The following is a 27,937-nucleotide window of genomic DNA, read 5'->3' on the forward strand; positions in this document are numbered from 1 at the left end:
GTTACTATTTTGTATGTAGTGATCATATCATACAAAATAGTATAATAGTGTCCAGGGGAGGGGGGGGGGTGACCAGCATGACAGAGCCTCACTGAAGAGGTCAATCATACTTCATGGATTACTCTTAGCCAAGGCATCATCGAGGCAGGAAAGGATGGAGATTGAAGATTTTGAGTTACAGGGGATCTTGAGAGATATTAGAGCCCAGATGGCAGGGAATGAGGTGGATATCCACCGCCGCATTGGGCCTTATAACTGTAATAAGAAACGACCTGTCCTGGTACAGTTCACTAACAAAGAGACAGTGGATTACATACTGCAACATTTATCTAGAGTTAGCGAAAACTATTACAACTTATATATTGACAGATTCATGACAAAAGATGAGCAGATAACCCACAGGGCGAGCTTACCTGCATGACACCTATTTCCATTCAGGTGTAGTTACCCCCCCCCCCCCCCACACATGCTAACCAGCCCACACCTGCTTCCCAGGTCACACCTTCCTCAAATCAGCCCTCCAATCTCCTGCCCATGCTTATCTCCCTGACCCCCCCCCCCTCGACCCCTCCCTCGCTCTCCTCACACACACTCCCCCCTCGCTCTCCTTACCCCCCCCCCTCGACCCCCCTCCTCGCTCTCCTCACACACACTCCCCCCTCGCTCTCCTTACCCCCTCCCTCACTCTCCTCACACCCCCCTCCCTCACTCTCCTCACACCCCCCCTCCCTCACTCTCCTCACACCCCCCCTCCCTCGCTCTCCTCACACCCCCCCTCCCTCGCTCTCCTCACACCCCCCCCCTCCCTCGCTCTCCTCACACCCCCCTCCCTTACTCTCCTCACACCCCCCTCCCTCACTCTCCTCACACCCCCTCCCTCGCTCTCCTCACACCCCCCTCCCTCGCTCTCCTCACACCCCCCCCCTCCCTCGCTCTCCTCACACCCCCCTCCCTCGCTCTCCTCACACCCCCCTCCCTCGCTCTCCTCACACCCCCCCTCCCTCGCTCTCCTCACACCCCCCCTCCCTCCCTCGCTCTCCTGACACCCCCCCTCCCTCGCTCTCCTCACACCCCCCCTCCCTCGCTCTCCTCACACCCCCCCTCCCTCGCTCTCCTCACACGGCCCCTCCCTCGCTCTCCTCACACCCCCCCTCCCTCGCTCTCCTCACACCCCCCCCCCCCTCCCTCACTCTCCTCACACCCCCCTCCCTCGCTCTCCTCACACCCCCCCCTCCCTCGCTCTCCTCACACCCCCCTCCCTCGCTCTCCTCACACCCCCCCTCCCTCGCTCTCCTCACACCCCCCCCCCCTCCCTCGCTCTCCTCACACCCCCCCTCCCTCGCTCTCCTCACACGCCCCCTCCCTCGCTCTCCTCACACCCCCCCTCCCTCGCTCTCCTCACACCCCCCCTCCCTCGCTCTCCTCACACACCCCCCCTCACTCTCTCCCACACTCCCTCACTCTCTCCCACACTCCCTCACTCTCTCCCACACTCCCTCACTCTCTCCCCCACACTCCCTAACACTCCCACACCTCCGCCTCACCTCTATTGAATAGTGAGAGAGTTTTGGTGTGTTCCCGCGTGCTCTGGGTGGCAGGTCTGGACGGGGACTCGCCGGCTCATTTACATAGCCTGACGCAGCCAGCTTTACACCCCTGATGCTCGCTTCCAGCCAATTTTATCTTCATTTTCCAAAGAATTACCCCCGGAGCGCGCACCAGCTTTCTAAAGCCACCCAAAGAGGCCGTCCGGATTCCAGCACCGACAAAATAGGTCATCCAGCATTCCAGTATAGCTGGCGGAAGTCGCTCTTGATTCAAGGCTCTCAAGAACGGGTCTTCACGGGTCTTCTTGCAGGTTATGGCCGTCGCAAAAACGGACCTCGGCGCGCACTAACGCTACAATTAACTCCCTTGAGCGGCGTTAATTCCTACTCTATGCTATGCGTCGCCTTCACTGCCTCAGCCCAGGTCTTAGCCTCGTTCTCACTGCTCTCCAGACCTGCAGTGCCGCCACTACACCCCTCATATTGCTGCAAATAAATTCAGTTTGATATCCAGCTGTCCTTCCAGTGATCTCATGGCTGCTCACATTCGCACTTCTTACTTCAGACAAATACACAAGTCCACTGTCGTTCTGTACGAAATGTAATTGAGGGTAATGGTGTTCACGGTCCCTTAACTAGAAAAATATAACTCATTCATTAACGCCTAACTCACTGACTAATTAGCCCACTAAATCAACTCACGCTCTGCGAATTCTGGGCTTCAGTTTGCTTCCCAGACCGTCTGTGGCGGCCAGTGAAGCTCTACTCGCGGCTCTGACTCTGTACATGAAGCTAAGTTAACATTTCTCACTCTGGATGGCACCTGGATCGTACCTGAATGGTGTTTCGGGTGTTGTTCTACTGCCCAAGCCCGGCTCGGGGCCAGGCTTGGCTTGTGAGGGCTTGGTCCAACAGGCCAAGCCACTGTGCACTGGATGTAGAACTTTACAATAAATAAAGCCACTTAAGCCGCCACGTAACAAAACACAACTCTAATATTTATCGAAGTTTTAGTGTTTATTTTAACAAATGTTAACAGAACATTGCCAGCTGTTTGTACTGCAGGACGGCACATGTACTCCGCGCCTCTGCACACGTACTCTACGCCTCTGCACACATGTACTCTACGCCTCTGCACACAAGTACTCTACGCCTCTGCACACAAGTACTCTACGCCTCTGCACACGTACTCTACGCCTCTGCACACGTACTCTACGCCTCTGCACACATGTACTCTACGCCTCTGCACACAAGTACTCTACGCCTCTGCACACGTACTCTACGCCTCTGCACACAAGTACTCTACGCCTCTGCACACGTACTCTACGCCTCTGCACACAAGTACTCTACGCCTCTGCACACGTACTCTACGCCTCTGCACACGTACTCTACGCCTCTGCACACAAGTACTCTACGCCTCTGCACACGTACTCTACGCCTCTGCACACAAGTACTCTACGCCTCTGCACACAAGTACTCTACGCCTCTGCACACAAGTACTCTACGCCTCTGCACACAAGTACTCTACGCCTCTGCACACAAGTACTCTACGCCTCTGCACACAAGTACTCTACGCCTCTGCACACAAGTACTCTACGCCTCTGCACACAAGTACTCTACGCCTCTGCACACAAGTACTCTACGCCTCTGCACACAAGTACTCTACGCCTCTGCACACAAGTACTCTGCTGTAAGTTAATGTACTTGTCTACTCGGCAACATTCGCGTGTGTACTCGCGGGATTGAACTAGTTCATGAAATTGTTTACAGATGACGTAAAGCTGCTGAGTGATGTAGAATCAAAGCAAGATGTAGAAAATTAGCTGCAGATCTTGACACACTCCAGGAGTGGGCAGACACATGGCTGCTGAAATACAATCTCAATAAGTGTAAGATGACGAAGAACCTAAAAAGGTGACCAGGAAGAATCTACATCACAAGCAAAAATAACTACTGGAATCTGAAAGAGATTTAGGAGTGGAGATCTTTCTAATAATAACATCTATGGCACACACAAACAGAGTAACATCAGCGGAATAAGAGAAGCTGGAGAACTAATAGAACGGCATTCAAACCCCTAAATAAGGACTCTTTCAAGATAATTTAACCCACTATTTTAAACCAAAAATGTAATATGCAATACCGGTGCAAACTAATTTTTTAGTTAAATTACAAAAGTTTACAACAAGGTTAGTGCCAGAGCTAAGAGGGCTAAGCTATGAAGACTAGTTAAGGGAATATGATCACAACATACAAGATACCAAACGAAATAAACAACGTGGACTGCAAGAACAGCCTTTTTAAACAGAATGTAGAGCAAGAGGACACGGGTGCAAACTGGAAACGCAAACAAGTCTAAGAAATGTAAGGAAATACTCGTACCCAGTACGAGCGGTCAACAAGTGGAATGGACTGAAAGAAGTTATGGAAGCCACCTCCACCCACAACTTTAAGACAATGTGGGAGAATGATTGAGGAGGAACTGCTCACTTCCCCGTAATCACTATTAGGTAAGTACCACCACCACAGGTACCAGCACCCTCCCCACCCCCCCCACAGGTATCACCCCCCCTCACCACCACAGCTACCAGCACCCTCCCCACCACCACCACCACCACAGGTACCAGCACCCTCCCCACCACCACCACAGCTACCAGCACCCTCCCCACCACCACCACCACAGCTACCAGCACCCTCCCCACCACCACCACCACAGCTACCAGCACCCTCCCCACCACCACCACCACAGCTACCAGCACCCTCCCCACCACCACCACCACAGCTACCAGCACCCTCCCCACCACCACCACCACAGCTACCAGCACCCTCCCCACCACCACCACCACAGCTACCAGCACCCTCCCCACCACCACCACAGCCACCAGCACCCTCCCCACCACCACAGCTACCAGCACCCTCCCCACCACCACCACCACAGCTACCAGCACCCTCCCCACCACCACCACAGCTACCAGCACCCTCCCCACCACCACCACCACAGCTACCAGCACCCTCCCCACCACCACCACAGCTACCAGCACCCTCCCCACCACCACCACCACAGCTACCAGCACCCTCCCCACCACCACCACCACCACCAGCACCCTCCCCACCACCACCACCACCACCACAGCTACCAGCACCCTCCCCACCACCACCACAGCTACCAGCACCCTCCCCACCACCACCACAGCTACCAGCACCCTCCCCACCACCACCACCACCACCACCACCACCACCACAGCCACCACCACCCTCCCCACCACCACCACCACAGCTACCACCACCCTCCCCACCACCACCACCACCACAGCCACCACCACCACCACAGCTACCACCACCCTCCCCACCACCACCACCACCACAGCCACAGCCACCACCACCACCACCACCACCACCACAGCCACCACCACCCTCCCCACCACCACACCTGACTACCTCCATCAAAGACACATTACCTGCTCACCTGGCCGTGGCTGCACCAGGACTGGCAACACGGAATTAATTACTCTATATTGTTAAATTTATTTGCTCCCAACTGCAAGAAAATATTATATATGAATGCTAGTATCGTCATATAGGTGCAAATGTGCGCGAATATTATATTATATTTATATTATATTTATATTATATATATATAGGGGGGTACCACCACTGGTGTAATTATAGGGACCCACAGCCTCAGAGAAGGGAACACAGAGCACTCAGGGAAAAACTTGACATTTAACTCTGAATACGAAAGAGTGTTCACTTCTCCTACCACCCCCTTTTTTTTTTATTATGATGTACACTTTATTATGCAAGGTTATACAGTTACATATCTGATTTTATACAAAAAATGAACATTAAGAGGACACAAGAAAAAGTTCGCTTCCTAGAGGCTGTAGATTTCCTCGAACTCCTCCGACGCCGGGCAGGAACCGAGGATGCAGCGGGCATTTCCCCTCTGGATCGCGACACTGAGGCGCTGAAAGAGAAAACTTGCTGCTCTAGGGTCTCTTGTGGTGTCAATGAGCTTGGAACCAAGATCCTTAAGAAACCTTCTTGCACTCTCACCCCATGGGCCTAGGGTCTCAGACCCTATTGAAACGAAATTGTACCTTTGATCTAATTGCCAATATCTCTTTTTACCCTAATTCCCTAAAATATAAAAAATGTCGCTAGACCACAAGTTAAAACGTGTGAAAAGGAAATTTGACAAATTTCTGCAAGAGTTAGCGAATGGGCCGAAATGTGGGTCTTCCGGCATCCGGCACCGACTTACGAGCCGGTCTGTGAGCCACGATGGGGTCCATTCTGGGAGCCCATCTGTGACCCCCATGTGAGAGCCATGATGGGGTCCATTCTGGGAGCCCATCTGTGACCCCATGTGAGAGCCGTGATGGGGTCATTCTGGGAGCCCATCTGTGACCCCATGTGAGAGCCGTGATGGGGTCATTCTGGGAGCCCATCTGTGACCCCATGTGAGAGCCGTGATGGGGTCATTCTGGGAGCCCATCTGTGACCCCATGTGAGAGCCGTGATGGGGTCATTTTTTGTTTTTTGTTTTGCAACGTGAGCAGCCGCCGCGGACGGACCTTCACCTCTTCTCTTTTCCTCATCACTCTACTCTAGGCAAAGGCACATTACCATAAGGGGTCAGCCACACTATCTCCACGAGTATACTCGAGGAGTAGACGGAGGGTCTACTCCGTCTACTCCTCTGTGTAATGAGCATTACCCGGTGGAGTACCAGAGAGCCTGAAGCCTCCCATAAAGCATCCATCGCCACTTCGAGCCACTGTAGGGGTGAACACATTGCGCCCTCAACCGTTTCAAAGTTAGAACTACCCCCAAGACTGTCATGTTTTCATGCAAAAATGACATCCTGAAGATCCTCAAGGACGGAGCCGGCATCACACCTATTGACATGGGTCAGGAGGGTGAGGATATCGTACTCTTCTCCTCACGTGCAGAGGAAATTGAATAATTCCGGCATTCGTTTGCACACTCCGCCAAGAGCGCCACCTCTTCCCCCACTTCCCATGGAAGCGCCTTGCTGAAAGAACAGTTTTTATCAGCGGGACCAGCTGCCGGATCGCGGACCGGACACGAAGTCAGATCATTGACAACATCGAGGACGAAAACGCGACCCTTTGAGTATTATAAATTGTTCTCTGCAACGCCGACAACGAGCACCCAACTATGAAGCGGCCACACACAGACTGCTACACGAGGTCTCTACTGCTTCGGCATTGGGATTCGACCATACCAAATAAAGAAGGAAATATACCACGAACTCCAACAGTGCTTTAAGTGCTACGAGCTCCTGTAGCTGTGTTGAGTGATCCGTCAGTGTATATGGTCTATGCTATGTTGTTTTCAGCTTGTATATTGTGAATGTGTTCTATGGTGCTTAATTTAGCAGCAAGCTGAGCATGAGGGTTGCTTGTGATTAGTTTCTTGGTGGGGTATACAGGGGTCAGGATCTCAAAAGGTACTATCTGCCAGGGTAGAAGGAAGTGCTGTACTCTTTCATCTGTATATACTTAGTGCAGTCCCATAATTTTAATATAAGTGGCTGTTCTTTGAATCCATTTAGACTCGCTAGTTCCATTACGTATGTGTTCTAACAGTGCAACTGACACAATATTGCTTTTGTTATCACGCAGAAGCTTTAGTCCTATCATGAGACTAATTTCAAGTAGTCTAACTTGAATGCTAAGTATATTTAATTCTTTCCGCATATTGAGAACACAGGCTGTGTCCGTGTGTCCGGCGGGCCAGATGGAGGTGGGACACGGGGTAGGGGGGGGGGGGAACGTGGGACACAGGTGGACATGTGAGGGGAGAGAGCCCAGCGGTTACATAATAGACAGTCAGAGGGGCACACCAACACACCCAGCTTCAAGATAGATAATGAGCTGAAACAAATATTCTTTATTGGCGTCGTACCAGAGAGAGACAAAGAGAGCGAGAGCCAGAGAGACAGAGAGACAGAGAGACAGAGACAGAGACAGAGACAGAGACAGAGACAGAGAGACAGAGACAGAGACAGAGACAGAGAGACAGAGAGACAGAGACAGAGAGACAGAGAGACAGAGACAGAGAGACAGAGAGAGATGCGGGGACATGAAGTCATGTGACGGGAATACTTCAACACAATGGGCTTTACTTTTTAATGCTTATATAAAACTGATCTCAATAACAATTCAATCCAGAAAGATGCTCATTATATAATCCTAACCATTGCAATAATAATCCCTAAGAAAAATCCCAGCCATTCAATAAATCCGTTATTCATCATTTTCTATCAGAAATTAATACACGAAATAAGTCGTCTCGTTAGGACAATTCTCAAAGAATAATATAAAATTCACTGAATTTTTTCGAGACGTATTCTACCCAGCCGTCCTGATTGGAGGTAAATCCTTCAAATCTTCATAATAACACCACGACATGCGAGCCAAATTGCTTAGAAAATTGTTAAGAAGGCAGCCCAGGAATTGTGGGGTGTCGGGCGGGCCAATTTGTTCACTTAGGGTGAAATTGGTAATAGATGAAATTGGCGATCGTAGCGTCGGCTCTCCCTTGTCGAATGTCAACATGTCTCTTTCTAAATCTGTCTGTCTGTTTATCTCTCTCTCTCTCTCTCATCTGTTGATGATTTCAAGGATCAGCGTCCACGAGGCCCGGTCTCTGACCCAGGTCTCCTGGGTGCTGGTCTGATCTTCCGGGCTGTTCGATATGCGGCTGCTTGGAGCCTGACGTATGAACATGAGAACATAAGAATGAAGGTAACTGCTGAAGGCCTATTGGCCCATACGAGACAGCTCCTATTTATATCAACCCAACCCTATATGTCTAACCTACGCATGAAACAATCAACAGTGCCCCCCCCCCCCCCCTTCATCATGGGGGCACTGTTATAACAGGAGGCAACATCATAAATGATTCCTTCTCTCTGCCGTAAACAGATACCAACCCACATCTGTATGACCAAACACGCCCTAGAGCTGCACAACCTTGACAGGTAACTCGCCAAGACACTAAACATGGACAGCAACACAAATAATAATAATCGAATTGTATTATTAACTACACGGATGGCGGAGAGCCTCGAACTGGGGTACTCACCTGCCCCGTCGTTGTCAGTACCAACCCCCTCTGTATTCTTCAGTAACATCCCTGGCAACAGGGGCAACAGGGAGCAACAGTAGCCCCGGGCACCGCAGGTGTGTATCGCACCTGTTTAGCACACAATTTATGAACACTGACTTGGGGAAAAAAGTTTCCTTCACTCCGACACAAGACGCGACACACAGGTAAAGTGCAAAATGTGCAAATGTAAATTATTGTGCAAAAAAATATTTTTTTCGCACATAAAAATTACTTTTTCTGTATATTGGAATTTTATGCATAATTGGTCGTAGGTTAGGTTGTGTTAGGTGTTGTGTTACTTGTGCTTGCATTGCGTGTGTGAAGTATTTATAGTAACTCGCCCTCAGACCATTCCATCCAACAGTTGACCCCAGGGACGCATTCATTCATTTTTAACATGCTGTCCATCCAAAATGTGAATTTTCTCTTAAATAAATTAATATTATTATATATTAGCATATTGTGCATATTTAAGCATTAGGTGTTTAGGTTCTGTTGGCGGTTATTAGTAGTTGTAGTGCCTGGGTGAAGCATTTACCAATCCGTCCTCACACTAGGCTATTTCTTCTTCTTGAGAATAGGTGCAGTTTGCATGAAGGGGTAACCCTCCCGATGACTGCACCAGGTCAGATTTATTTATTTATTTATTTATTTATTTATTTACATATATACAAGAAGGTACATTGGGTTTGTGAGAATACATTGGATAGTACAGTATTTACATTCTTGTAAAGCCACTAGTACGCGCAGCGTTTCGGGCAGATGTAAGGAGACGCGTTGATGGTGAGGAGAAGAAAGTCAAAAGCGGTAGACGTGATGGGCCGTAGAGAGAGGAGTGGCGACGAAAACAGAGGCGAACGTTAGAGGGAGACTCCCCGCACCGGGGGGCGGGGAGTCGTGGTCACGGCGGCAGCTGATCCAGGCACGACGTAGCCGTGTGCGCAAGATGGGAACTAATACTTCTCCGGAAACTTGCGTTTCGGAAAGCGCAAGCAGTACGCTTCCCAAATCACCAACAGGTCGGCGGGCAGCCGGCCATCAGGCAGTACCCTCGGCTGAGACATCCTATCCGGCACCCTATAAACAAACACCCCGGGCATCCCAATAAGGGCCCAACTCCGGACCCTCACAGGGCACGACCCCAGCAGACGGGACTAGGCAACCACCAGACCGGGGCAATGAAGGAGGGGGAACAGCAGGGGATGCAGGCGCGGCAGCGACCCCACCACCGGGCACAGGAGCCGAGGCCCCCCGGCGCACATCTTTCCGCAACATCACGACGAGGTCCCGATCATCAGGGACAACCCCCCACTGCGGGGATCCAACAGCAGGTGACACAGGAAGGGGGACACAGGTAGCAACTTCGGAGCCCCGCACAGCACCATCATCCACGGCGGGGGACGCCAGCTGAGCACCATACTCCCCCACCTCCTCCCAAGGCACACCACGAAGGGGAGACACACTCCGAGCCCGCCGCGAACGCTTCGAGACAGGCCGCACCACACCACGCCCAGCAGGCCCCTCCGCAGGCACGGCCACCATCGTTACATCCACACAGGCCACACCCGCACCGTCCGAAGAGGCCACAGAGGCCACATCACCCACACTGTCTACATCATCCAGGGAAACAGCCTCAGAACACCGACGCGCACGCTTCTGCAAAGGAATGGAAAGAGCAGAACTACAGTCGTCAACACACACAGGCACGGCAGGCACCTCACCTTGCCGAAGCACCCCCTCTAAAACAGCAGAACCCGCGTCCCCGGGAGCCGTTACCACATCCACAGGCGGGGGCGGGACATGAACCTCCACCGGGACATCCTGCACTACACGCAGCGCAGGCGACGCCCCGACACCCTCACACACCGGCTCAACAACCCCAGGGGCCACAGCTGTCACCTGGCGTGTCGCACGGGCCAGAGAACTCGCCTCAACAGGCGGAGCAGCAGACAGGCAGGCAGGCGCCTCAGGCACAGCACCCACACCGCCCGAACGCAACAGGGGCGGAAAATCCTCCGCACGAAGAACATGCACACGACCAGTCGCTCCCACGTCGCACGCAGCAGCCAGACGACCCTCGTGACCACACCGATAACAGGTGCGCGGTTGACCCCGGTACTGGCAGCGGAGCGTGTAACCCAACACGGACATCGACGACGGTACACTACACTTCAGCAACATCGTCAGGGTGCGGGAGCCGTCAAGCATACCAACACAGTGCCAACGACCTTATTCCATCGAACACTTAACACAGCCCCAAACCGTTCGAAACAGGAGGTTAAAAAGTCGTCCTGAAATTCGAAGGGGGCACCATGCACCGCCACAGACGTCAAGGTGACACTGAGATTCACCACCTTAACGGAGCCAGCAGTATCAGGGAGAGGGTAAACACGTCCCTCACACCGCTCGAGAAACGCCTGAAAGGCAGCCTGGAGGCGGAACTTGACTACAGCACGGTGGCCCTGAAGCAGCTGGATGCCCACCAGGTCCGACAGCTGCACCTGCAGCACGTCCACCAGGGCGACACCAACCAATGGATGGTCCACCGGCACCGTAAACGCCAGACCAGCTGACAGCGTCCTCGTCATTGGAGGACGAGACGTCCCCATGGCTAAGCAAACGTCACCCCGTCAGTGGCAAACCACCACCAGCAGGGCAAACAAGCGATCACCCAACGTAAACACTAGCCAGTGCGGAGAGACCTCAGGAACGTCCGACCTGGCCGGCGGTCACCAGCAACTCCACTAGGCTATTTAAAGCAGCGGCCGTCATCCCCAGACGCATCCATAAATTCTAACATACTGTGTATTAAAAATTGGTTTGTTCTCATACATAAATGAATATTATTATACATACAAAATTTATATATAGTTAGGCGTAGGTTAGGTTAGGTGTTTAGGTTCTGTTGGTGACTATTTGTATTTGAAGTTCGTGGGTAAAGTGGTTCTAACAGGGAGGACGGGAGCGAATCATTTGCTTCGGAAGTGTTCGGACGTCATCAGTTGTGAGTCGTGTGCAAACAGCTTTTCATTCATAAACAGGGGGTTTGGCGGCTGAATTAACGAGCTTGGATCTTTGTGTGCGAGGACGGACTGTTTATAGAAGTGCGATTCGTACATAGGAAGAATGTGAAGCATTATTCGAGTTTTCATCAGTTGTGCAACCCATCCTCACACTATGTTCAAGCTGCAGCCAGCCCCAACCCGTCCTCAATCTGTGCTTATACAAGCTACAGCCGGCCCCAACTCGTCCTCAATCTGTGCTTGTTCAAGCTACAGCCGGCCCCAACCCGTCCTCACACTATGGTTGTTCAAGCTACAGCCGGCCCCAACCCGTCCTCACACTATGGTTGTTCAAGCTACAGCCGGCCCTAACCCGTCCTCACACTATGGTTGTTCAAGCTACAGCCGGCCCCAACCCGTCCTCACACTATGGTTGTTCAAGCTACAGCCGGCCCCAACCCGTCCTCACACTATGGTTGTTCAAGCTACAGCCGGCCCCAACCCGTCCTCACACTATGGTTGTTCAAGCTACAGCCGGCCCCAACCCGCCCTCAATCTGTGCTTGTTCAAGCTACAGCCGGCCCCAACCCGTCCTCGCACTATGGTTGTTCAAGCTACAGCCGGCCCCAGCCCGTCCTCAATCTGTGCTTGTTCAAGCTACAGCCGGCCCCAGCCCGTCCTCACACTATGCTTGTTCAAGCTACAGCCGGCCCCAACCCGTCCTCAATCTGTGCTTGTTCAAGCTACAGCCGGCCCCAACCCGTCCTCACACTATGCTTGTTCAAGCTACCAACCCGTCCTCAATCTGTGCTTGTTCAAGCTACAGCCGGCCCTAATCCATCCTCAAACTATGGTTGTCCAAGCTACAGCCGGCCCCAATCCATCATAAAGCGCTGCGATTGTCCCACAGGACACAGTGGGTAATTTCTGAGATCCGGTAATCTCCGAGCTCCGAGCCGTACCGAGCCGTACCAAGTCGGTAATCTCCGAGCTCCGAGCCGTACCGAGCCGTACCAAGTCGGTAATCTCCAAGCTCCGAGCCGTACCGAGCTGGAAATCTCGTGACAACGGCATTTTCACAAACAATAATTAATACGTATATATTTTGTAATATAATTTATAGCAACAAGGCTTAGATTAGGTTTGGTGTTTTGATTACTTTGTCATTTATGTGTATGTATTTACCAAGTGTGTGAGCGAAGCACTTATCTAGGTTCAAGTTGAAGTTCAAGTACGTTTGTTGAGATAATAAAATACATCTCAATGGGATAGAGTAGCTTAGGCTATTTCTACACCCTTCTTCTTCAAGTCCCTCAAGAGGCGTACAAATCCAGTGAGTACAAATCCACAAGTCACAGTACAAGAATCACATTTAACATTGCAGGTTAATATAGTAAACACAACATATAAGTGTTACACTCTTGGGGCAAAGTGCTTGTAGCTCCTAAGTGTTCTGTCTATCATACCATTATCACACATCCAAACAATTTGATGTGGTTTTGGTAATATGTTTATTGTTTGTGATGTGTGTCTATGTATGTATTAACACGATGTACTGAACGGGGTGAGAATAGCTTGAGCTACCTCATCCCTTTGTGTGTATTTTACCTCAATGAACTTATTTCAATTTCAATTTGATGTGGTACACTACGTATTTCCATAGTTATCAATAAATTGACACTAATACATAATGATCTAAGGTGTGGGCGTGCGGCATATTACATAATTTACACTCCTTATCTTTTTCACTGACATCAACACCGTATTGCCATAAATGTGTTTCGTACTCTTAATCTCATGTAAATTGAATCCTTCCAAGTAGACTTTCCTCTGCCATAAGTGAAAGACGAATTTGTATTTATTATTTCATAATGCTTAAGTGTGTTACTGCTGTCCACCGTTGCCATTTTCTTAACTTTTTCTTCATCCTCTTGGATCATCTGGATTCTTGTCTTGATTTGTTTCAAAGTTTTCTGACGTACAACATCGACAAGAGTTTTTTTCTGAGCCTCTCTTCGCTATCTCATCAACTGCCTCATTCAATAACGTACCGGATTCGATCCCCGGTGGAGGCGAAAACAAATGGGCAGAGTTTCTTTCACCTTGATGCTCCTGTTCACCTAGCAGTAAATAGGTACCTGGGAGTTAGACAGCTGCTACGGGCTGCTTCCTGGGGATGTGTAACAAAAAAGAAGGCCTGGTTGAGGACCGGGCCGCGGGGACGCTAAGCCCCGAAATCATCTCAAGATAGGCAAAGCAATACATAATACTTTATAACACTAGAACATAAGAGAGCATACATGAGTACCTTATCATACTTTAACATACATTGTTAATTACTTCCCACCTTTTGAACTGAGAGTATTAATTTATTAGCTCCCACACCTCTCATTATTCTAATGGCAGAGGCTACATTTATCTCTGAAAGTCTATCACCAATTCTCTTGAGATTCAACTCCAGCCTCATTATCTCAATCATATCACTTCTTGGGCATCCCAAGATTATTCTCATGACTTCATTTTCTACCTTCTCCAGCTTGCCCATCCTACCTTTACCAAAACAAGAAATGACAGGTGCAGCATAATCAGTAAGGGATCTTACAGTACTCGAGTATATTGTTCATAACACAGCTAGGGACTCTTACACATAAGGGGCATAACTGGCCGACCCCTCACAGTGCTCAAGAGAACTGGATAAGCACCTCCAAAGGATACCTGATCAACCAGGCTGTGACTCATACGTCAGGCTGCGAGCAGCCGCGTCTAACAGCCTGGTTGATCAGTCCAGCAACCAGGAGGCCTGGTCGACGACCGGGCCGCGGGGACACTAAGCCCCGGAAGCACCTCAAGGTAACCTCCCTTTCCACAGCATGCTAGACCTTTCAGAGGTTGTTATCTCATCCGACATTGACCCAACAGCCTGTTCATCCCAGCTTCCAAACTCTCACGGGTATATCCAACAACAACAAAAAAGCCTGTCTCTGCCTCCCTGTTTGCCTGCCAAAGTATCCTTACAGGTCACACACCAAGACGCTTATCTCTGGCCGCCGTTGGGAGGGTGGGGGGAGTGGGGGATTTTCTCTGCCTTTTATCACGTGTCAGGAGGGCGCGGCGGCGGCCTCCGCGTCCTGAGGCGACCCTTGAGGCTCCGGGAAGCTGACGTCCACTCCATACCCTGGCGAGATATGTCGCATCTTGCCGCCCTTCTCCTCGACTTAACTACATCCTCGCTCCAAGCATCATGTCACCTCTTCTTACCCCGGACACAATACCGGTTGTATTCATTCTCTCTCTCTCTCTCTCTCTCTCTCTCTCTCTGTGTGTAGCGCCCCAGAGTCTACCTACACATCGTAAGGAATGTTGGATGTGTATCTTGAGATCATGCATACGAATTACAGACCATAAGTAAGGAATAATATCAGTAGTCGGAGTAGTACTACTAGTAGTAGTAGTATTAACAGTAGTAGTAGTAGGGGTAATATGGGTAGTTGTAGAAGCAGTAGTAGTAGTAGTAATAGTAGTATAAGTAGTGGTAGTAGTAGTAGTACAGGCTGTAGTAGTAGTAGTAGTAGTAGGGGTAACAGTAGTAGTAGCAGTAGTAGGGGGTAGTAACAATAGTGTGGTAAGGGGTAGTAGAATATGTAATGATAATCTAAGCCTTTCGAGCCTTTGGATTTTCTTTCCTGTTCTCAGTTGTCCAGATAAGATTGATAACATAAAAAGCTTTATTCATTTTATACAAAATAAGAACGGCATATCCTCTGGTCTTCTCTTATATGTTTTGCCCGCAAGCCTTCAGTCTCCTCTTTGCCCTCATATTCCTTAAAATAAACACAGCATCAATCATAAACTTCACATTTACTCCAGCTATGGCCTGAGGGAGGCGTGTTGCCTCCACCAGTAGAGGAGGAATGAGGCGGCGAGGGAGAGAATGAGGGACGGACGAACCCGGGAGTGAGGTCTCAGCAGCGGGTCCTTGGGACTTGGGGTTGTCGCTGGCAAGATGTGCTGTCGCCTAGGACTTGGGTCGTCGTCCCCGGGGGAGTCTTAGAGCATGAGGGGGAGCCGGGGACGAACCCTCAACGTCAGCCGCTGATCCCGTGGGCGCGTTGACCACAAAATACTGGACTGGGGGAGGCGGCCAGGCCCTTCCTACCTACCTACCCCAGGCTCCCGACCCCTCATGCATCCCCCAGCCTTCCCCCTCCAGACTCCCAGCTGTAAGCACCCGCTGGGGACCGCCTCACGAAGTCATGCATGTGGCTGCCGACTTGGGCTTGAAACAAGGTGACAGAGAATGTTATTCTTTTGTCTCGGGCGCTATCCGCTCCTTGTATCTCGTTCTAAGTTATGGCTGACCGCCTCCTCCGGCTGTGACCGGAATGCAAACACACACACACACAACTAGGTGAGTACACACACTCACATGATCTTTTGTTGCGTAGTTTTTTGTTTTGTTTTGATTGTGTGTGTGCGTGTCTAGGTTGGCGCAGTGAGGTTGTTGTGATCGTAAAATACACCCCAATAAGGGAGAGCAGGTTAGGGTTATACCCTCTATTACAGTTACCCCTCAAAGGGCTCACAAATGATCAACATATCTTGCATTACAAATACAAAAGCATTATGGAATGTCGACGATGTTTCGGTCCGTCCTGGACCATTCTCAATCGACTCGAGAATGGTCCAGGACGGACCGAATCGTCATCGTCCCTTCACCTTCTAGTGTGTGTGGTCTGGTCAACTTACTTTAGCCACGTTATTGTCACTCATCGCCTGCAGTGTTCCCACCTTTTGAACTGAGATTAAAAGTTCAAAAGCTGGCTTCCTCCCCTCTCGTTAGTCTAATCGCCGAAGCGACATTTATCTCAGAAGTTCTAGTCCCAATACTCAATAAATTCAGTCCCATCCTCATTATCTCTGTCGTAGTAATAAAATCCTCGTTATCTCTATCGTAGTAATAAAATCCTCGTTATCTCTGTCGTAGTAATAAAATCCTCGTTATCTCTAGCGTAGTAATGAAATCCTCGTTATCTCTATCGTAGTAATAAAATCCTCCTTATCTCTAGCGTAGTAATAAAATCCTCGTTATCTCTGTCGTAGTAATAAAATCCTCGTTATCTCTAGCGTAGTAATAAAATCCTCCTTATCTCTAGCGTAGTAATAAAATCCTCGTTATCTATATCTATATATTGTTCATTTGATGCATCACGCAATTGTGATTTTTGTGTGTAATATATTATTTGATAGGACTGTTTAACATGAGATAACGGACAGGCAGGTACAGGTGTCTGTAGCAGCAACAATGAGAGGGAGATATAGATATATATATATATAAAGAGATATAGAAAGAGAGCATCCTGGGTCGTCTTATCGTCCCAGCCTCTACGATCGAGGGGCTCAAAGCTCGCCTCTCTCCATTACTCCACAATTTATCCTGTGCTCCTTATCACATCCTTTATCGCCATCTTTTGTGCTCGTCCATCCCTCTCATTCGTCTCCTGGATCCTAACGCTCCCTCTTCCTCTGGCGGGTGTGGAGATCTCTCCACGCATATATCTTGCCTCTAGCCCCTAGCATATATACGGTGACACTCGTGATAAACACAATCGACTTGAGAATGGTCCAGGACGGACCGAAACGTCGTCGTCCCTTCAACTTCTAGTGTGTGGTCTGGTCAACAAAACGCTCGTAATAATATCATGGTCACCAAATGGTATATTTTACTCCTGTATTCAAACCAGCAAATAGTACCTAGCACTTTCCTGTGATAGTTTATATAATATAAATAAATAAATATGTTTATTCAGGTAAGGTACATACATACAAGTGATGTTACATTAATGGATTGATATATAGATAGAGCTAGTACATACAATGCCTAAAGCCACTATTACGCAATGCGTTTCGGGCAAACGTTATAAGTATTGCATTAACATTAAACCCTTTGCCACCAAGATAATGTTAATAAAACAAGATTAAAACCAGTGCACTAAAACAGAAGCGACAAATAAGCAGGGAAAAAGGAGAAGACCTCTCCTCCATTTTAAACTTAGACCCAAATATCACAGGAAAAAGGTTATCATGTATAACCAAACTCAATTACGGGCTCACCATAGCCCGTGCTACATGGACACTTCGTCCTGAGTAGCTAAATCTTTAACAACATTAAACCCTTCCGTACAAGTAATATTTATGTACTCATTTATTTCCACAAATCTCTAAGATTATTAATTTTAACAAATCAGTTTATATGTAAGGTTCATATGTTAAATCAGTTTAACAGTTTATATGTAAGGTTCATATGTTAAATCAGTTTAACAGTTTATATGTAAGGTTCAACGCCCTGTTTACCTTACATGTAAACTTTTCACTGTCGACGATTCCAATAAATATAATGCCTTTAACGTCTGCAAAAAATATATATAGATGCACTTAAACTCTATTGCTCAAAACAAAGGAAATTATAACCGAGTAATCAGCTGAATGTCAGAAGGAACAGTCAAGATTACGTGGAAGCTAAAACAATTAGAATGATGCTCGAAGGGTTGGTAATGAGGCAGCTAATATTGAACCTCTTGAGAAGAACCATCTTCTAAAGGGGAAAAAGCATAAAGGGTAGAGACAATGCATGTAACTTGACTGTAACACATGTAACAATGCATGTAAATTGGAGTGGAGACTATGCATGTAAATTGGAGTGGAGACTGCATGTAAATTGGAGTAGAGACTATGCATGTAAATTGGAGTAGAGACTATGCATGTAAAATGGAGTAGAGACTATGCATGTAAAATGGAGTAGAGACTATGCATGTAAATTGGAGTAGAGACTATGCATGTAAAATGGAGTAGAGACTATGCATGTAAAATGGAGTAGTGACTATGCATGTAAATTGGAGTGGAGACTATAAATGTAAATTGGAGTGGAGACTATGCATGTAAATTGGAGTGGAGACTATGCATGTAAATTGGAGTAGAGACTATGCATGTAAAATGGAGTAGAGACTATGCATGTAAATTGGAGTAGAGACTATGCATGTAAATTGGAGTATAGATTATGCATGTAAAAATACAATCAAATAGGTAATAATAGTTCAACGTTAGATAAATATATAGATTAACATATACGAGACAGCTGTGTTGTCGTCCACGTCGTTTACCGAGTCATTTACACTGGTAAAAAAGGTCAAGGAGTGACACTTTTAACTTGTATAGCATTTATTGTATGACAAAATAGCATTTTAATAGCAAATATGAACATAATGGACAGAGGTTTAGGACGTACGATGAGGTAATAGTCATGGCGGTAACGTTGATGTTGATTCGCTACCCGGAACAAAGTTCCAAGTAGCACGGGCTATGGTGAGCCCATATGAGGTAGTTCGGCGGTAACGTTTGGAGACTTAATGAGCACAGCCCTTGGCTGTCGGCCTGACACCTTGACGGTTCTCGTAGACAGCTATGATAACTTGCCAACAACGAGGGTACCTCCTCTGAAGGGTTGACACCAACACCCGTATGTTCCTGTTCTCCTGTGTTGTACACCTGAAACACCTGCCGCTGGTCGACACTTCTGGGATGTATCGCCGCAGCTGTTGTCCACTCATGTCGCAGGGTCCCTGGCCAGCGGCACAGGCCACGTGTAACTCCACAGAATCCCGGTTGTTCAACTCCCTGATCACAGTGGCCAGGTCGATGTTCAATATCTGTCCGCCGACTCCTCCGTAGAAGGCGAGGAGGGCCAGGGTGACGGTGATGAGACCTACTCTCAGCATCTTCACTGTGGAGTCGACAGGCGGCCTCGGGATCTGGACTGTGTAGTGTACAGTGTGTTGGTGCTGTGGCCATATTCCGGTCGCCCAGGTAGTATATATACCCCCCATACTCCTCACCCTGCCCTCTGGCGACACGGGCAGGAGAGGGTTTAATCTCTTGTCTCATCGCTCCAAATTGTTTCACTAGTTTCCTTTATGTAGTGTATGTTGGGAAGGGTTGTGTTTATATTTGCTTAAAAAGATTACAAATGAATTAAAAATGCGTCAGGCTGCTCAAGATAACCTCAGATTCAGATTCAGATTCAGATGTTTATTCAGGTAAGGTATATACATACAAGTGATGTTACATTAATGGATTGATATATAGATAGAGCTAGTACATACAATGCCTAAAGCCACTATTACGCAATGCGTTTCGGGCAAGAAAAAAAACATTATTGCCAACAGCATTTGGTGTTCCCAGGCGGTCACCCATCCAAGTACTAACCAAACCCAACGTTGCTTAACTTCGCTGATCGGACGAGAAGCGGTGTTCTCAACGTGGTATGGCCGTTGGCAACCTCAAGATAACCTCAAGATAACCTCAAGATAACCTTAAGGCTATTAAATCCAAAATTGGCTGTTTGTTTAGGAAATCAACGTCCGAATGTTTGGAATAAGTAATTTGTCAACAAGCTACAATTGTTAGCAATAAAACAATTAATAACATAATAATTAAGGAAACTGCAGAGGTCCTTTTGACCCATAAGAGGCATTAGAGAAATGAATGGAGAAGCAAATTAATTAATCCATTCTGTTCAAAACGTGGGAAGAAATGAACACAGCATTGAACAAGATAATACAAGAAAGGATATATGAGAACCATATGTTCTAATGCTACAAAACATTTATGTCTTGCAAGATTGTATTTCATTAGCTAACTGAACACTCACACCCCAGAAGTGACTCGAACCCATACTGCCAGGAGCAACGCAACTGGTGTGTACTGGTTCATTAGCTAAGAAAAAATTAAGATCACCAAAGGAGGAATGTAACGCAGAGTTGGAGGTTGTTCTCTCTATAAGGGAGAAATGAGACAAGACATGTATGTATGAGACAGGACAAGTGAGGGCAAAACATAAATTACACGCCCAAATTAACCACTATTGTGCTTAATTTATTGTGATGGCTTGGAAACTAATGAAGAAAAGTCAGGGTGTGGAGTCTTGACCACTTGGAGTCTTCCGATCACTATTGATCGGATGAAGACTCAAAATCACTTCAAGATGATCTAGATTGGGTTTTGAAATGGTCAAAATAGTGGCAAATGCACTTTAATGCTGACAAATGTAAGATTTTGAGGCTTGGTAATGATGATAGCGTTACAGGATATCAGCTGGATGGTGTTGAGATTGCAAAGTCTGATTACGAAATGTATCTTGGAGTCATCATTAGTAAGATGATTTTATTTGCAGGCGATGAGTCGATGATGATGATGAAGATTAAACCACCCAAAAGGTGGCACGGGCATGAATAGCCCGTAATTGGTGGCCCTTTTGAGCCATTTCCAGTATCAATAGCTGATACTGGAGATCTGTGGAGGTGCGACTGCACCCTGCGTGACGGGAGATGTCTCCCGTGGCGATGAGTCACAATAACGTGGCTAAAGTATGTTGACCAGACCACATACTTCCTCATCACAATCGACTTGAGAATGGTCCAGGACGGACCGAAACGTCGTCGTCCCTTCACCTTCTAGTGTGTCTGGTCAACATGATTTTATTTGTCTTTATTTGACTTTATAATCATGCCCAAATCCAACTTAATATAGCACCCCTAATACTTAGGAAATATTTGGGTAAAACCTGGGTAAATACTGGTTCGGTAACAGGGTTGTTGATTTGTGGAACCAATTACCGCGTAACGTGGAGAGTTAGACAGAGTGCCAGAGTCATGGAAGGTAGCTAATGGGGGTACCAATCTTTAAGGAAGGAGATAGATCACTTGCGTCAAACTATCGGCCAATTAGCTCAGCCACCAGTAACACGGGAGACATCTCCCGTCACGCCGGGTGCATTCACACCTCCACAGATCTCTAGTATCAGCTCTTGATACTGGTAATGGCTCAAAAGGGCCACCACTTACGGGCTATTCATGCCCGTGCCACCTTTAGGGTGGCTTCATCTTCATCTTAACACATTAACAAGGGAGACATCTCCCGTCACGCAGGGTGCATTCGCACCTCCACAGATCTCTAGTATCAGCTCTTGATACTGGTAATGGCTCAAAAGGGCCACCACTTACGGGCTATTCATGCCCGTGCCACCTTTTGGGTGGCTTAATCTTCATCAATCATCAATCGATTAGACTGACAGCTCTTGATATTAGTAATGGTTCAAAAGGGCCACCACTTACGGGCTATTCATGCCCGTGCCACCTTTTGAGTGGCTTAATCTTCATCAATCAATTAAACTGATGAGAGGCGAGAGAGCTGATGAATTAATCTCACTTCAAAAGTTGGGAAGAATTGAATAATGCACGTGAATGCATAATAAGATCCTTATGTTATGTCACAAAGCATGATGTCCTTTGAGAATGTATTTCATCACCAAGGAAATACTTGGTAATGAAATACATTCATTACCAAGAATGAATGTATTTCAATTAACACCAACATGGGAGGAATACAGAGGAGATGCAGTAATTTTTCCTCTATGTTCTTGATGCAGTAAATTTTCCTCTATGTTTTTCCTCATGTCCTTTCTTAACTTTGATGTGGTTTGCCAATTCATTAACATCGACATCACCTTGTCCACAGCCTCCCCACATTTTAAGTCATTGAGAAGCAATATCGCCTTAGTCATTGACTCCCAACATTTTGAAATTTCTTGCTCAGCACTTGTACAGACCGGCCCACACCCCATACCCAAGACTTTCCAATCTATTTGACCCAAAAAAAATTCTTAGGCTATTGAAATCAGCTTTTCGAAAATCAGGCACTTTAACAGAATTTTCTCCTACAGATCTATTCCATTAAATGCTAAATGTGATTTCTTTATGATCACTGTTCCCTAGCTCACTCCCTATTTTCATGTCCTTAATTTGTGTTTCCCTGTTAGTTAACACTAAATCTAAAATATTATTTCCCCGCGTGGGTTCCTTAATATGTTCCGTAAGAAAGCAATCGTCAATTAATTCTAGAAAATCTTCTGCTTCATTATTCCCTGTTTTGTTCAACCAGTTAATTCCACTAAAATTAAAGTCACCCATGACATAAACGCTGTTAGATCTAGATGCTCAAGATATTTCATCCCATACTTTGCTTCAATTCTGTCTAAATTTGGTGGCCTATATATAACTCCAATACCATGAGCCTCTAATTTTTTAATCAGTCTTTCATGTGGAACTGTATCAAAAGCTTTGCTAAAGTCAAGGTACACAACATCACAATCCTTACCACTATCAACTGCCTAAAAAGATAGCAAATTTGTTAAACATGATCGGCCATTTGTAAAATCATGTTGTGACTCATTTATTAATTTATGTTTTTCAAGATGAAGACGAATTCTGAGTAGCTAAATCTGAAACAACAACAACGAGTGGGAAAATGTTGTAAGTGGAGTGCCTTAAGGGTCTGTATTGGGACCTCTCTTGTTTATAATATATATAAATGATTTAGATTCAGGTTTGAGTAGCAAATTTGCCGATGATACAAAAATCGGCAGGGAAATAAACACGGAAGAAGACTCGCTATCACTTCAAGTTGATCTAAATAGGGTTTTGAAATGGTCAAAAGATTGGCCCATGCAGTTTAATGCTGACAAATGTAAAGTTCTGAGGTTAGGTAATGATAATAGAGTTACAAGGTACGAGCTAGATGGTGTTGAGATTGCGAAAGGGATCTGGAAGTTATGATTAGTAAGAATTTAAAACAAAAAAATCAATGCATGAATGTTCGTAATAAGGCAAATAGGACACTGGGATTTATTAATCGAAGCGTTAGTAACAAGACACCTGGTGTGGTTCTTCAGCTGTATCTTGCTCTAGTTAGGCCCCATTTAGATTATGCAGTTCAGTTTTGGTCGCCGTACTATAGAATGGATATAAATTCACTTGAACGTGTCCAGCGTAGGATGAATAAAGTTAATTCCCCAAATTAGAAATCCTTCATATGAAGAAAGATTAACAAAGCTTAAATTGAATTCACTGGAAAGGCGAAGAGTTAGAGGTGACATGATAGAGGTTTACAAGTAGATTACTGGACATAACAAAGGGGGATATTAATAGGGTATTAAAAGTATCAACACAAGACAGAACACGAAACAATGGATATAAATTGGATAAATTTAGATTTAGGAAAGACCTGGGTAAATACTGGTTCAGTAACAGGGTTCTTGATTTGTGGAACCAATTACCGCGTAACGTGGAGGAGGTGGAGTCCCTCGATTGTTTCAAGCGTAGGTTGGACATGTATATGAGTGGGATTGGGTGGTTATAGATAGGAGCTGCCTCGTATTGGCTAATAGGCCTTCTGCAGTTACCTTTGTTCTTATGTCCATCTATGGTGAATAGCGGCCAGGAAGGATGTTGGGATGAGGGAAGTCACGTGCAAGAGCCTTCAGTTCATAAATAGGCCGAGGAATATTTAATTATTCCTACCATAGCCCGTGCTAAATGGACACGTCGCTCTGAGTAGCTAAATCTGAAACAACGACAACATTTGATTGTTAGTGCCGAGTCGACAGGTTATCATCAACATCGCCTCTCATCAATATCAGTTTATCATTAACATTTTTATCAACATCGTGACTGTGATGGAATATTCAGGCGTTGTTGCTCCCGGCAGCCTGCGACACATGAGACGGCCACACAGGATGGCCCTCTTCAGCGAGGCCGATTACGAGTGGGAATACAAGATTAAACTCTCCATTGCTGAGAGGAAGGCCGAGGCTGAGGCCATCAGCAGCAAGTTTCCCAACTTCGTCCCCGTGGTGGTAGGGACACTAGACTCCGCCAGCTTCCTCATTACTGGCCGGCAGTTTATCGTCCCAACCCACTACACCTGTCATGACCTGCTGGCAAAGTTGCGGGACAGAATGGGACCACCGCCGCCAGGGTTCAGAATGGCTCTTCTGATGCATGGTGTAGAGCCCCCTAGTTCATCCAAGTTCAAGCTCCTGTACATGCAGTACCATGATAGTGATGGACACCTGTACGTAATTATCACAACTGAAATAATCCCTTCCAGGATGTTTGAGCTTCCTGTCGTGCGGGGAACCACAGAGGAACAAACTAACCAGGTATGCATCAATTTTGAAAGCTCTTCAAAAATTTATTGTATTAATTCATTTGAGAAATTCTCTTATTTGTATTTATATTTGTATTAATAATAATTAGGTGTTTCCAAAATGTTTCTTGTTAATTTGTGTGTTCAATGTAATGTATCTCTCATGTAATTTTTGTCTCTTTTTTATCTTCCTTTTCTCAGACGAAATACGGACGTTTCAGGGTTTCACGAGGAAGTCGACCAATGAGGCTACACTGGACCTTCCCTGGTTTTGAGGGAGTGCCCCGTTCAACGACAGTCTGAACATGAACATTTATTTCTGCACATCATTTTTCATGAACAATATAAAATTGCATCATTTCACCTCGTGAAATAATGCAAGCAGAAATTATAGCATGCTTGTAAATCGAACCAATAAGGTTTTTGTTTCTTCGAATGTATCAAACAATATATTCACCCAAACTCATACAGCATTAAATTAAATGACAATGCTATTTATACTGTATGACAGTATATACAGTATAAATGTCAATTTCACAGTTATTCAAGTAATCACAATCACACATCTGTTGTTAACCTGTAAATTATTTAAAACAACAACCTTTGTTATGTTTTACATTGTATTAATATCCGTAAGCTGCCGTGTCTTCCTTTACTCCTCGTAAAGGCTGTAAATGTAAATTTATTAATCCAAATAAAGTTGTCTTAATCAATATTGTATATAGAGCTCAAAGTTTTCTTCATATGAGTAATTCTTTATTCCTAGGACAAACTTTGTCATGTTTCTTCCTTCCCATTCAAGTAGTAGAGTGTGGCGACCGAAACTGAACTACACAGCTAAATTTGGACTAAAAAGACACCGATGAAGAATAATGTCATTAGTTTTGGTTCCTTGTAGCGCTTTAAGGCCTATCAACCGCGTATTGACCAACCATAGACTACTTATTAACTATATGTTCTGAATATAATCCTGAAATACTGTACGGAAGCTCCGAAATACAATTTTTCGTAACGTGCTCAATAGCTAGTGTTTCTAACAGTCATTAGCTAGCCAGTTTCCCTGCTGGCTAGAACCAAGTCTAATAAATATATTTCTCGTGTTGGCTCCATAATGGCATTGCTGAAAGTAGCAGTCATTTTGCATTCTGTTTCTGCACTGTTTGTTTATTAATTACCTATTATAAATTGCCAGACCGAATAGCCTTTGTGTCTTTCCCCATTCTGTTAAAGTTTGGTGGTCTATATATATATATATATATATATATATATATATATATATATATATATATATATATATATATATATATATATATATATATATTAACTATATATTAACTATATATTATTATATATTACTCCTGTTATTAGGCAATTTAATAAGATTCTATTATTAAATTTTGTTAAATGAGGCAGAAACACAAAACGCTATCTCTTTTTTTATTGATAAAACACAATAAATAAACAAAAAAAAAACTGGCATGAGAACAACAGAGAAAGGAACACAAACTGAAAAACAAAACAAGCATACAACAGCGCTAGAAACCACACAAACAACAGAAAGTACACAAACAGCACAACAACCAAAAAATGCATACGGAACACACAAACAAGCACACTGCCCAACAGGGAGAAACCCAACACGAAGACAAAACATACATAGAACCGCAGATACGGTAACAAAATCACAGACAATATACAATCAAACACAGGCACTATTGACACTTCCAGAAACGCCTGTGCCGGGAAGCGCAAGTAGTACGCCTCAAAAACACGCTGAACGTCTTCGGACACCGGTCTACCCGAAGGCATCCAATCAGGTACCCCAAATACTAACCTCGGGACCCAAATAGTTGACGAACACCACAGGACTGGACGCAACCTGTCGTCCCAAGTGAGGTCCAAACACCGCGACTGAGGAACCACGCCCCCGGGGCGTAGAAATAGCCTAAGCTACTCTATCCCTTTGAGATGTATTTCTTTCTTTGTCTCAATAAACATACTTGAACTTGACCACGCCACCGTCGATCACAGAAAGTTTGGTAGTCCACGCTAGGGGGGTTTCGCACTGGAATCCGTACAGGGAGGCGCTCCGGGCGCCGCACAGAGCACCACACAGGGTTTTGTACTGGCCTGCGCACGAGGCTTCTCATGGGTACTGCATTCTGGGGGAACCCGCAGAGGACACAGACGCATCAGAGCCCCCGCTACCGGGCACAGGAGCAGAGGCACCCTGGCGCACATCCTTCCGTAAGACTACAACCAGGTCCCGCTCGGCAGGAACAACCTCCCACTATGGGAAGCCAACAGCAGTAGGCGTAGGGAGCGACTCAGGAGGTAGCACAGAGCCCCCCCCCCCCAGCACCACCAACCTCGGAGGGAGACGCCGGACCATTGTACCCTCCTACCTCCACCCAAGACACACCACGAAGGGGAGACGCACTATGGACCCGCTTCGAGTGCTTGGAGAAAGGCTGCCAGTTGTCCGAGCTGTTACCGTTTAAGGATAGTCTTTTAACTTCATGTTTTGAGTGGTTTGTTACTGTGTTAAGTATTCGTTGGAACAAAGTTTTAACCGGTCCCAAGAAATTCTATTATTGATCGAAATAATATGATTGAACATACATAGATTATCGGGGATAGAATTTCAGAGATAAATGAAACTTCGGCGATTAGACTGATGAGAGGCGAGAGAGCTAATAAACAAATCCACAAGGGCCGTGACGAGGATTCGAACCTGCGTCCGGGAGCATCCCAGACACTGCCTTAATTTACTGAGCTACGACAGGGTTTGTTCATTTGTTCAGTTATTTGTTCATTTGATGCATCACGTTAGTGTGATCTGTGTAAAGAGCTAATAAATTAATCCTCTCACTTCAAAATGTGGGAGGACATGAATAATGCGAGTGAAAGCATAATTAGATCCTTGTGTTATGTCACAAAGCGTGATGTCCTTTAATAATGTATTTTATTACCAAGGAAATGTATTGTATTTTATTCCAAGAATGAATGTATTTCAATTAACACCAACATGGGAGGAATACAAAATAGATGCAGTAATTTTAAGAACATAAGAACAAAGGCAACTACAGAAGGTCTATTGGCCCATACGAGGCAGCTCCTATTTATACCAAACCCAATCCCACTCATATACTTGTCCAACCCGCGCTTGAAACAATCGAGGGACCCCACCTCAACCACGTTACGCGGCAA

The 27,937-nt window shown here is 46.4% G+C and overlaps 2 protein-coding genes and 1 non-coding gene across 3 annotated transcripts in view; all 3 read right to left on the minus strand.

The window, feature by feature from the left end:
- LOC123768412 (PR domain zinc finger protein 15-like) overlaps positions 1–27,937 on the minus strand; it is a 509,712-nt gene that overhangs the window by 263,582 nt on the left and 218,193 nt on the right. The window lies entirely within an intron of this gene.
- On the minus strand, positions 19,090–19,461 carry LOC123768577 (uncharacterized). Its single transcript, XM_045759228.2, has one exon. The coding sequence runs from the start codon at positions 19,459–19,461 to the stop codon at positions 19,090–19,092; it is 372 nt and encodes a 123-aa protein (XP_045615184.1).
- Positions 19,900–20,018, minus strand: LOC138371470 (5S ribosomal RNA). The gene has a single exon (XR_011230506.1). It is a non-coding gene; the product is annotated as a 5S ribosomal RNA (ribosomal RNA).

The sequence above is a fragment of the Procambarus clarkii genome, chromosome 35 (assembly GCF_040958095.1).
Source record: "Procambarus clarkii isolate CNS0578487 chromosome 35, FALCON_Pclarkii_2.0, whole genome shotgun sequence".
In the NCBI taxonomy this organism is placed as follows: Eukaryota; Metazoa; Arthropoda; class Malacostraca; order Decapoda; family Cambaridae; genus Procambarus; species Procambarus clarkii.